This window comes from Nipponia nippon, unplaced genomic scaffold, assembly GCF_047370975.1.
Source record: "Nipponia nippon isolate SJK-2023a ecotype South Korea unplaced genomic scaffold, ASM4737097v1 scaffold_9, whole genome shotgun sequence".
In the NCBI taxonomy this organism is placed as follows: Eukaryota; Metazoa; Chordata; class Aves; order Pelecaniformes; family Threskiornithidae; genus Nipponia; species Nipponia nippon.
The window spans coordinates 43,127,980-43,140,335 of NW_028262413.1; the positions used below are offsets into that span (position 1 = coordinate 43,127,980).

Sequence of the window (12,356 nt, forward strand, 5' to 3'; positions counted from 1 at the left end):
TGACATACTCATGTCAAATTTCTTCCTGGCTCTGTGAGACACAAGACTGTCCACACCTACCAGATAATGAGTTTAACATTTCAAGGACAGAAGCTCTCAGTCTGAGCGAGACACAAGGCAGATTTGCAGGCCTGATTTGGGGTAGGTGCCAAAGGTGGCAGTGCTCTTTTAAGCTTCTTTGGCATGCTCTCTTTTAAGGTAATCAAAACCAGCAGAAATAGATGATGTATAGCTCAGAGTACCATCAGTATTATTGTTACATTTAAACAGTATGTTGTTATTAACAGTAGCTTAAATTCTTCTCTCATTGATCCTTGCTTTTAGAATAAATTCAATGACCTTTTTGCAGGTCAAGCTGGAGCTGGAATCTATTCTGCTCCCTGGGTCCTCCTCAGGGTTGTCCCATTCTGGCCCTCCATTGGTAGTTATCAGGTTCACTCCAGCTTCACTTTCTCCTCCACATCTAGTCATTTGCCTCCTCTTTCCTGGTGATGCCCTCTCTCTTCCTCTCCTCCAGCCCTTGATCCCCATCTCTCACACCTTCTTCCAACTGCATTTCTGACTTCTTCCTCAACTTTCCCCTTTTTGTCTTTGTTTATAGTACTGTACAGGCTCTTGCTGATTTTTCTGAAGAGAAAATTGAATCAGGTTGTTTTTCCCTTCTCCCTCCCTCTCCCATCACAGGCACAAACATTTTTCTTCTTTTCTTACCCTTATAACCCAGAGGTCTAATTTCACCTCTTGATCTTTAGTTTCCCCCCTAATTTCCTTTCTCATGCTACTGAACCATTCACTGTTCTCTGTTCTCCAGCTCTCATAATACAATGCTTTATTCCTTTCATTTGTAAGCATCTCTTTGTCTCTCTTTGCCTCTCAGGAAACCCTGCTCCATTTCCTATCTAGGCTTGCTCAGTGTGCTTTCTCCACCTTCTCTGTCCTATGTACCCAACCTTACATCCCACTGAAACAGCTTTCAACAAAACCTTTCTGTATCTCTTGGGCAAAACTTGACAGCAGTATGCCAGCCCCAGCCTCTTGACCCGTCAGCAATTTTTGGCATTATTGCTTACTTTTTAAAATCTGTTCTTCTGAGCATATGTGACTCAGTCCTCTACTGATGCTGCTCTTGTTGACTGAAGGCTCCTCATCATCTCCCCACCCTCCAATTTTGTTTTGGCTTCACAGATACCAGTCCTTAGTCTCTTCCTTTTCTGCTCCCATACCTTTCTCTAGGCAACCTTATCTGCATATACAAACTCAAGTATCACTGCTATGACAATGACTCACAAGTCTACTCCTGACCTGTTTTCTTTTGTCCAAAAGTATAATTTCATGCAGTGCCTTTGACATTTACTCACTCATGGTGAGCCGTCATCTTAAGCTGACTGTGAATTTCTAATTTCCACTCCACAAAATCCTGCCTCTTTGTCTCTCCTTTTTTCTATCATGACCTGGGACCCACACTTACAGTTACTAAGACTTCTAATGTAAGTAATTTCTTCAACTTGCTCAGCTCCATCTAATTTATTACACACAGAATGCATCTATGTCTTTCTGAGTTTTATTTATAACAAACAGAAAACATGCTGACTATCCTGGTCCTCCGCATAACTGAAACTCTTACAAAGGCTGAGAATGGCTTGCATTTTATCTGTGGAAACATCCTTTTTTCTGGACAAATTGGATCACATGCCTGTTTTTCAAAATTGCTTTGTAAATGTAATTTCTCTAGCTTATTGGTGTGACCAAGTTGTTGTTGTCTTGGCTTCCTTCCCCTGGAAGGAAGATCTTTTCCTATGGCAGTTCTTCTTCTGTTTCAACAAATACAAGCTACTCTTCTGACTTGTCTTTTCAAGACACTCTTCTGACTTGTTCGCATGCTACTACTTTAGCTTGGTCTGCTGAAACACTGCTGGTCACAGTCAGGAGCAGGTCTTAGGGGCAGCCAAGGAGCCAGAGCCCTGCCCATCCTCTCAGGCTGGCTGGCTAGAACATACACACTGTCTCCTATGAGAGCAAGAAGTATGTTTGCAAAGCTCCCCTTCCCTGGATGCAGCTGTATTTTATGCTGGTGCAGGTTACCGTGCTATTTCTTCTGCTCTTTTGCCAGTTCCTCTTCCCCTGGTTTTGTTGTGCATTTCCTGAGACAAGAACAAGATTTTATATTTCTATATCACCAAGCACAGTGGCTCCCTAGCCTCTGTGAAGGGGACTGTGAGATGTCTCATGCAATGCTGGTAAAAAATAATATAAATTAGAAAAGTGTTTTGAAATGGCAGTAAGGGAACAGAGTGGGACAGTAACCAGAAGCACTGCTCCAAACCATGTGTTTGAGACACCCACACTTTGACCTTGATAACTGGTGGATCAGCCCACCTGACTTCAGCTGCTCTGGTTCTTACAGCAATGTTTGCAGAAATGTAGCATCACCGAGATCAGAGTCAGTTCCTCTGGCCATTAAGTGACAGCAGTGCTTTTATTTTGGCAGGCCAGCATCATTCCAGCAACCAGCACAGGAGAAAAACATGCACACACACAGCCCTCTCCTACCCGTGGCAGCCAGAGCACCTTTCAGATATCCTGCCTCACCTGCTGACACAATCCATCAGCGCCCACCGAAATCAAATGCAGCTAACTGGAAGGTGATGACAGCCAAGGGACTGTTGGATTTGCATGCTAATTCCTCTATTTTAGCATCACACAGCCAAACTACAGGTAAAATGAGACTGTGCACTTCATTCCAGACGATTTCCTGTCTTCTCCTCCACAGCACACATGCATACACACACATATACTTTCTCTTGGGCTTTGCTGTCATGAAGCCAAAAGTCAGCTGGAGATTGCATTACATGTGCTTTCCGAAAAGCTGGCCAAGAATTGCAAGGGGCAACATGTTTTTGTCCTCTTGTTAGGACAGGGCTGCAAACTGCAACTCTATATTTTAAATGTCACAGCAGCACAGCTCATGGTGGGGAGAACAGAGCTCTTTCTGCAGGTTGGGTTACAGCTTCCTCATACTTTTTATGTCAGGGCTTAGGATGGATCCCTGGCTCTTGTTTCACACAGTATTGTTGAAGTTTTGTTTCCAGTATCCAACCTTCTCCCCTGTTCTACCACTGGCGTCTGCCCCTGCTCTAAGTCTACCAATTATTTCCTTTACGTGTCAGCAGCACACCAGACACACTGAGATATAACCTTTCTTCAAGTTGATGCTGTTAAACTATTACTTGAAACTGAAGTCACAGTTGACAAGTGCTACTTCAGTCACTAATAACTACTTCAGAAGTGCTAGTGGTGTCTTGGCTCTTAATGTTGTGGCTCAGGGCTCAGGGAGTGTCTTTACAGGTCATTTAGAGCCATCCGTCTGATCTGAAACAAGATCACTCAATCTCTCCTCTGGCTCTGCGCCTTGCTTGCCATGAGGTTCTCTGTTCATCCTCCTCAGGGCTGCAACAGTGGCGTGTCTGGGTGGCTGTAGTGGCTGCCCAGATCCTACAAGACCGCACTTTGGGACACACTTGTGAAACACAACCTGAATTTCAGTGTTTGCAGCAAGAGAAAGGTGAGGGTTCCAATCCCTTGAAGCTGAATATGGCCCTTTCAAGGGAGAAGGCTCTCCTCTCCTTTCCCCCATCACAATTTCCCCCCCTTCTTGCTTTGTTTTGTTTTGTTTTGTTTTGTTTTGTTTTTTAATCAGGTTGGACACCCTCCTGAGAAAAGCAGGATTCCTGTATGGAAGGAGGATGAGCACTCAGACGCTTGCCCCAGCTCTGCAGCAGCAGGTAGGGATTAGCCTTCCTTTTCTTTCACATTCCCCTTTTTTCAGGCTCAACTCCTTCAGTCTGGTCAAAACATCTGAGGTATCTCAGGCCCAGAGGCTTCACAGTTTGGCAGAGGTCACAAATATTTCCCTGATATTTTGGCAGGTTTTTGGAACAGTCTTAGGATAAATTGGGAACAGAGTAATATAAGACAAGGCCAGATCATCTGGGTCACTAAGCCTATGCCCTGTTACTGCAGACAATCCTGTAAGAGATGTTAAATCCGGAACAACCTCCACTTTTCCTTTGCCTCCTGCACATAACAAGCCACAATGTGGTATAACAAACTAGGTCTGGCTTTTCAACAGAAACAAGATATGTCAGGTTTTATGTCTCCTTGACATGACAATGTCTTCATCTAAATCCTGAAGCCATCCTTTGGATAGTCTAGCCTTGGTCTAATGTCTTTTAGAAAATGATGCTCATTTAATTCCTGAAATGTGAAATCTAGGTCTCAGGTCAAGAGCACAGATGTTCTTTAGCTGAAAAATTCAGATCCATCAGAGGCTGTCTGTAAGATCCTGCAACTTTTCAAATTTTGGATTGCAGCTAGACTCTTGCATCTATATATAGGTTTTTGAAAAGTAGGATCCAAATAAAAATACCCTTGAAGAACTGGGCACTTCTTATGCTCCAACAGCCAAAATTTGTTAGGAGACAAAGGATTTCTTCAGGGCCACAACTTGACTGCACAGAACAAATAACCAGACCTCAGCTTAAACTTTATTCCTCCTTTACGCTGTATCCAGCCCTGAATTCCTTGCTCAGGCAGGAATTTAATGGGACTTAGTGGGAGAATCCCCTAAGACAGGCAGGGTCAGATCACACAGATGCAGGGACTTGCCACCATGGGAGATATGGAAGCACCTCAGCCAGTGTAGGGCAGCTGCTTCATGGAAAAAATAAACCAAATTCTTATCTTAGTAATTGTATGGACAAATTAAATCTAGTCCCAAGCAATCAGGAATCACCCCTTCCTGGCTGCAAGATGACAGACCTCTGGCCAAGCCACACACAGTAAAGTGATTAGCTGAATCTCTTGCCAGGCAAATTTCTAACCCTCAGAAGTTGTGTTGGTTATGGGCAGGATGTATCTACAGCACAGGGAAATTTCCCCCCTCAGTGGGAAATACAGCTGGGCCAAAAGAAAGCTTGTACTGCACTTGTATCTAGCACACATCATATATGCATATGAGTTTCCAGAAGGCAACAGAAAGCCCATTCATATGGCAACTGGGTCTTTATATTCTCTCCATGTGTATGAACTTATGGTTGTATGAACAGCCATATCCAGTTATTGAAGTATTTGATGATCTGAAGTGCTCAAGGCCTTCTTATTCCATCTCATTCACCATTAAAGTTTTGTACAACCTTTTTACTGGCTTTCAGCCTGCAATAAATACAAATGACTTGCCAATAAAAGCTGGTGTCTCCCTCCGTCAGGAGGACTATAGCATCATTGTTATTTAAGAGGTGGCAGTTTTGACACAATGCTTATTTAAAATTCGTAAAAGAAAAGAAAGATGATGTAATAAATCTGCACGTTCCTCCTAAGCAGCCGTTGAAAGTCTGAATGCTCTTCCCCTTTCCAAAAGCATCAGCCGTTTAATGTTTCCTAAGTTGTTTTTACATGAATTAGGGCGTTTGAGTGAAGCACTGTCAGTTACGAAACCACGCTGTTGTCTCCAGCTAATTTTGTGTTAGCAGCTCTTTTAAACTGCTAAATCTAGTTTTTAGTGTACGATGATTTTGTTTTGTGATGGTGTAAAACAGCTGCTACTTTTCTGATGAGTTGCCTGTTTTCCATTTTATGTCTCTGCAAGATGTTGGGTTTCATCATGGCCCAGTCTGACAGGCAGCTGAGAACAACCTGTAAAAAAATCCAAAACACAGCAAACACCAAAGATCCCCAAATCCAGGGGTTCAACCATCCATACACCCAAACTTCAGAGTGATCGTTCCTCCTCCCTCTTCATTTGTACCCTGAGATCATCTTAATGCTGGACCTACATTGGATGATCTAAATGAGGACAAGAAGCAGGTTTAGCAGGAAAGTAGGTTACTTGCTGCTTTAAGAGGACACATGAGAGGACATCCAAACCTCCCAGGGCTGTTTCTGGGGGGCTGGTGCAGACTGAGATGGCTGTGTTGGCTGTACCACTGCTGTACATGCTGCTAGAGGGGGATACTGCAATTCCCTTGCAGCAACTGATAGGAGAGGTAGCACCTACCCAGGCTTTTTTGCGCCGGAGTGACAAAAGACTGATGTCAAGCAGGGTGAACCGCATTTGAGCATTAGTTGCTTACTTCACCTGGATTCACCCAAATACCAGAATGAGAAATTAGAGCCAGATACCATCCTTTGCTCGTTTCCATGTCCCTAACCTTTAGCAAAGGCCAGCTACAGAAGGCCAGGAAGGCTGGAACTGCTGTTATTTGTGTAGTCCTTCCCCTGATATAGCAGTGGAAGGTGGCCCAGCGATTCAAACCTCCTCCTGCTGGCCAGTGGTGCATCTCCTGAGGCCCAGGAGTCTTGTAACTATTCTCTTATACTCCTAGCTCTCTGTCCAGTTATGCCAGAAAGATTAAATTATGTCTTGCATCGTCTTTCCAACCTATCACCCTGCTTTCCTCAGACTCTGCTTGCCAGCCACTGCTTTTTCAGTGCAGTTTTGCCACTGAACTTCTTGGGTGGCAAACTCTTCTCATCAGCAGGATCCATGATGCAGTTGCTTCTGGCAGTCAGGAGATGGAAGCAAGGGTCAGGCTGACCGTGAATTAGCTCCCTCTCACTAACATTTCAGGGGGCCTTCCTTAGGCAAAATTCCTATTATCTTTGTGAAAGGTATCTTGCACTTAATGTTCAGCAGAAGTGCTCATGAGGAACCACAGTGTTCTGCATGTCGCCCTGTAGATACTTTGCTACTAACTTTCCCATACAGGCAAACAACCCTGCTTTATTCAGTGGCAGAAGGCTGAACGATTGCCTTTGATCTTGTCTTATCCCCTGTATCCTGTGGGCTGGCAGTTGTTCCATGTGTGCAAAAGCAAGAAAATGATGAAAAGCATAAAAGAAGCACTCAGAGAACTGCTCAAAGAGGTGAAGACTAAGATCTTTCCAATAATAAACCACACCCCATAAAAAGATCTTAGATTTGGGTAGACATATTGGAAGCAGCTTGCCTCCCTGATTCTTCCTTCACTTTGCACTTACACCCCTCCCCAGCACAACATGCAGGCTTTTCTGAAAGCTGTGCAACCCATTGAACAGCGGTGGTCTAAACCATTATGAAGATCTTAAACTGCTGAATTGTTACAAGCTTAAATTGATTGCAACTGAGCCTGTGAACTGAAGTGCTAGAAAGTGCGTTAGAGAGAAGTGGGGAAAGGGCGCTAAGGATTTTGCTTCTTTATGTTTTGGGTTTTCATTCTTTTCTTTTGCATGCAACACCATCACAAGCTTTCCAAGCAATCTTGCTTTAATGAGTTCTGCATCTCTCTCTCTCAATAATCATTGGACAGTTCTCCTGGTATTTCCAACATAAAAGGTATTCTCAGTTTGCCTCCTAATTTGCTTGTTGCGATGTCATTTCTGAAGAATTGAACAAGTGCTTCGAAGTCAGATCCAGAGGGAAAATTGATGATGTACGTACTATGATATTTACTCCTCCTCAAGCTAAAAAAGCCTTTTTAGCTTTTTAAAACTAAAAATCCTTTCTTAGCTTGTTTCACTCTATTCTGCGTTGGTTTTATTTGCACCCTCATCACCAGAGCATCTGAACACCTTCAAGTAGTACATTAAGCAATGTGACTAACATCTGTCACGTATAGTTTACTCGCTTTCTCTCAGCACCCTTAAAATGAATTTAGTGCTTGTGCTGGATCGATAGCACTGGAGACAGACGGTCTCTGTTTAGCCTCGGGGCAAGCACAGCGTGCATGAGACCCTCCCAATGGGTCACCCCAACCTGCTGTCCCTCTGCCCTCTCCCTCGAGTGCCAGTGCGTGTGTGTGGGGAGCGCTCTCGGAGAAGCGGCTGTGGACCAAATTTGCTCACAGCAGGACAGAGAAGTCCGAGCAGTCTGGGGAGATCAGATGAGGCTGTCAGTGTTTGCCTGCTCTCAGCTGCACGCTGAGAGACACATGTATGATCTTAGGTGCCTGCAGTAGCAAAACTACTCAGGAGCCCTGGTAGATCCGGCAGCCACCGATTTTCCAAGGTTTTTTGCCTTCCTCAGGTGGCTTTGCTTCCTTTTTAGTATCAGTTACAATTTACGGCTATTGATGGACAAGAATGTAACTGTTTCTCACCATCAAAAGCTTTCTCTACTAGATTTCTGCCACTGGGAGCCTTTGACAGAGGAGGTGGTCTCAGACACTTGAATTCAGTTCAATACAGGTCCCATGCTGAACAGAGCTGGCAGCCGTCTCCTACGGAGCCAGCACCAGAGCAAGATCTAGGCATCCTGAGGCACTGTAATTTCAAGCAATATGTTTTCTTAATGGGACAAGTACGCTTTGCCTAATTTTGCTTTCAATGTATGGGATTGTTATTGCTCAGTGGCCTCACACAGGTGTTTAAGCAGTTTTGTGGTATGATTTTTCAGTAGCAGCATAAGGTTTTATTGACTGTTACCTAAAAAGTAGCTTCAGAGGAAACAAGCATTCACAGCCAGTTGTGATGGATGCATGTGGAGCTATGGCAGAAAACTCAGGAGCTGGTGACCTCTCTGTCACGGTCAGTTGTATTTTGAGTAAGAGTGCAAAGTAACTGAAAAAGGACACTGCTTTTCATGCAGTAAGAAGAATTAGGGGGAATGAAGTTACTAATTTATGTGTTTCCCCAGAAAACTGTTGGCTTCTCAGCTCTGATAATATGAATGTACTGAGGATAGTTCAATAGGTAAGTTAAATTCCAATGTTTGTGAGAATACTAGGGTGTGGGGTTTATTTTGGTCTATGAATATGCATTATATGGCAGACTAGGGGACTCTGGTCTCTGTGTGGTAACCTAAATTATACAGCTTTTGACACACCAAAGAAGACCTTTAACCCACAACTTGGCCTTGTTCCAGTTCCATAGTAGGTCAAAACCTAGGTGCGTAACAGTCATTTCTCCTCATTGCCACCAGCTTGTACCTTGCCATCCACAAAAAGCAAACCCAGGTACCTGGCTGTTTGGAAACCTCACACCCTCCAGCAGGACCCACTCAAGGCATGTTCCAGACAAGATCTGAGACCATGCTACAGTGTTAGCAGCAATGGAAACATGAGTTATCTGATCAAGAGAGATAAATACATCTATTTCAGAATACATAATCTTACCACATATGTGAAGTATTTTAACCATTAGCAAGTTGTCAAGCATTATTGAATGGAATTAGCCTCTTTATTTCTGGTCAGGATCAATCTTTTTTTCTCCTTCCCAGTACAATAAGCGCTTATACATTACACATTGCAGCGCCTGGGGCAGATGACACTTGCCAAAGGGCTTGATGATCAATTCTGATACAAATCTGACATGAAGAGACTTGAAAGAATCTGAATCAGATCATCAAAGAGAGAAATAAACCCACATTTAATGCTGTGACACTCCTAAATGTCTATGCATGTTGTATCCACCTCAAACGTGTTTGGATCCAAAAGAAAGCATGATGCACAAGGACGACATATGGACTGGTACATGGACAGAGTGCAGGGGTGAGGATGTCATTTCACATGCCCTTTCTGAATTGAATATTGTGGAAGTGTTAGATGTGGGATTGACAGCCCTTCAGAATTAAGTATGATATTTATTAATCATAAAACCATGGGGCAGAGGAATGCTAATGGCCTCTTGTCCACCAATTCTGTGGTACAGAGACCATAAGCAGAAAAAAGACTTTCCATGTTTTTTATTCACTAAAAATCTCTGTTAGATTTGCACCTCTGATTCGGAGATGAAAGAGAGACCTATTAACCAGTCCCAGACCTTGGAGCCATGCCTTCATTTACCACCAGTCGGCTTTGCTCCTCTCCCTTTTTCTTTCCAAGCCTGGCTGTATATCAGTATTCATGAACGCTCTTTATTATTTCTCCCCTCACAGTTGCTTTTTTCTTCCCACACCTGCCAACATTAGCTCCTTTCTTTGAATCACGCTGCTGTACAGCCTAATGCATGTGATCTCCATGCCAAGATGTTATTTAATTTCCCAACAAAGTTCTTTTGGCATGGAGTGAGCTGAGCAGTAAGAGCACAGGAGGGGAGGCATAGACAGGGGTGGGAAGGGGAACGAGAAGGAAGAGGGACTCAAATTTACGTTGCCTCTGGCTTCACATAGCAAAGTTGTGTTGTGAGTGGCTGGAGAGCAGTGTGGGTGGGGTGGAAATGGCAGCAGGGGGTTCATCGATGGCAGGTTGCTGAATCAGGAACCCTGACACTTGTGAAGTACTCTGTCAGGAACATTAAGTATCCAAAAGTGATAAAGCTTCAATTTGCTAGTCCATTAGACTAATTACTGCAATAATTAAGTAACTACTTGATTAGAACTAATGGGTACCTAATTATCCAGGAGAAAAGTATCAGGTGGCAATTATCAGGTGGCAATTAATAGACTGGAGTTAATGTCTTAGCACTGTCTTTGTATGAATTCATAAGCAAGGTAAAGAAAACAAACAATAACTTATTAATATTTATTGGTGCCACAGTGTTTTTCAGCTTGTTTCATTTACACAGAACCAATTAGTGAAAAGACAGTTAGTGTTGCAAAGACGTAAAGTGACTGAAGCAGGAGTTTGATTTTAAAGGAACAGGATCACATTAGCACTTATAAGCAAAGACAAATGGGTATCAGCCAGGGACTTGGTTTTGGTGCTACTAATTCATCAACAGAAGAAATCAGAGTAATTGAATTCAGTATTAATAATGAAACACACAGGAAGGCAGGTCCTGTCTTAATGGGGTTCACTTTAGTTTTGGTCCCTCCCTGAGTATTCATCAGCATTTTCTATATCGCATGGGAAAACGTAGGGAGCACCTTAGCGAATGAAAGGGAACTTCCCAGTGGCATGGCTAGAAGACACCATCATAAAATCTTCCAGATCAATGTGGCAAACTCTCTAAAGGAGACACATTTCCTGAGCAGCTAATGCCTGGTTATAATGCTGTTACAAACACAGTGTCCATAATGAAGGCAAAGTAGTGGAACTGAATTCCTGCCCATACGCTGTGTTTACTTGTTTAAAGAAACCATAGTGACCTCTCCATTTCTGGTAATTTCCTCTTAGCTTATCACCCATTTGAAACATCACTGCTAGTTCCTATGAGTGAAGTTCAAAAATAAATCTAAACTCCTTTAGACTTCGGATGCTTTAGATGGGTTTTTTTGTTTGGTTTTTTTTGTGGTTTTTTTTCATGGCCATGCAAAGGGCCAGCTTCTCAGGTGACATAAATTGCTGTTGTTTCTTTGATGTCAACACGACTGTAGTGATTTATGCAGAATCAAAATATGGCCTAAGATCTTCTTTTCCCACTGTCTTCTCCAAATTAAAGAGGCTTTAAATTTCCCAGCAGAAAAATGAAAAATCCCAGGGAATTCTTTCCTACAAATCTTTATGGCCCTAATGATCATTGCTCCTCTTAAATGAGCTTCAAACCAAAAACCGTTGTGCACGCAAGTTGTCTCTTTGTCTCTCTATGGGAGAGCTCATATTAGCAATAATTACTCTCATGAGTAAGAGTTTTACAGTGTGATATACAATGAGCTGGTGACTGCTTTTAGAACACAGAATGAAAGGTTCCCTTATAAACTTTAATCCTTTAAAATTCAACTGTTAGAAAATGAAAGACCAAATTCTTCGATGGATTTGTATCAGTGTAGTGAGATGTAGCTCTGCACAGTACATGGTTTTATGGAAGCTGAGGATCTGGCCCCTACAATAGCTATTTTCCTTCCTCCATCCTTTTCTCTATGGTATAAATAAATGAAAGGTGTCCTAATCATATTTTAGACTGTGTGCAGAGTCACACGCTAAACCGTAATGTTTGTATATTAGAACATGTGGAATGATAAATGGAGATAAATCTAAAATTTATAGAACATGAACATTTGCATAAACTGCAATATCCAAACATATAGGCTGTTAAGTAACAATTGTCACAAAGGGCATAAAAAATTCAACTTTGTTTCATGAAAAGAACTCAAATTCCTAACATGATTAAGATAATATATCATTTGTTCTCATCTTATTAAAGGCGTAATTGTTGTTAGACACAGAAGTGGCATTAACTCTAATCTGGCTTTATATATGTACAAATAGGAGGGGAGGTGAATGTGAAAATTGATGCTTTTGGTGATCCATAGGCATTTTATTAATGTTTGAATAATAACTGCCTGGAGGGCCTGTTATAAATTAAAGGGACGAATTGAGATATAAATTTTTATGAGGACTAGTTATACATTTCCATTATGTGGTTAAAAATGAAGGAATTACTGTGAACACAGCAGAACTCACATTTATTCGAGGTGATTTGGATGGGAGGGAAGGTGCAGTGAA

At 42.4% G+C, this 12,356-nt stretch overlaps 1 protein-coding gene across 7 annotated transcripts in view; it reads left to right on the forward strand.

The window, feature by feature from the left end:
* Positions 1–12,356, forward strand: part of LOC148050299 (uncharacterized) — a 100,659-nt gene that overhangs the window by 79,565 nt on the left and 8,738 nt on the right. For 4 of the 7 annotated variants that reach the window (XM_087745318.1, XM_087745319.1, XM_087745320.1 and 1 more), the window contains 3 exons: positions 2,489–2,715; positions 3,446–3,562; positions 3,698–3,782. In XM_087745318.1, coding sequence (XP_087601444.1) covers positions 2,489–2,715; positions 3,446–3,562; positions 3,698–3,714 — 361 coding nt within the window. In that variant the 3' untranslated portion in view covers positions 3,715–3,782. The remainder of the gene's footprint in view (positions 1–2,488; positions 2,716–3,445; positions 3,563–3,697; positions 3,783–12,356) is intronic. The other 3 variants (XM_087745323.1, XM_087745324.1, XM_087745325.1) reach the window with 1 other exon arrangement.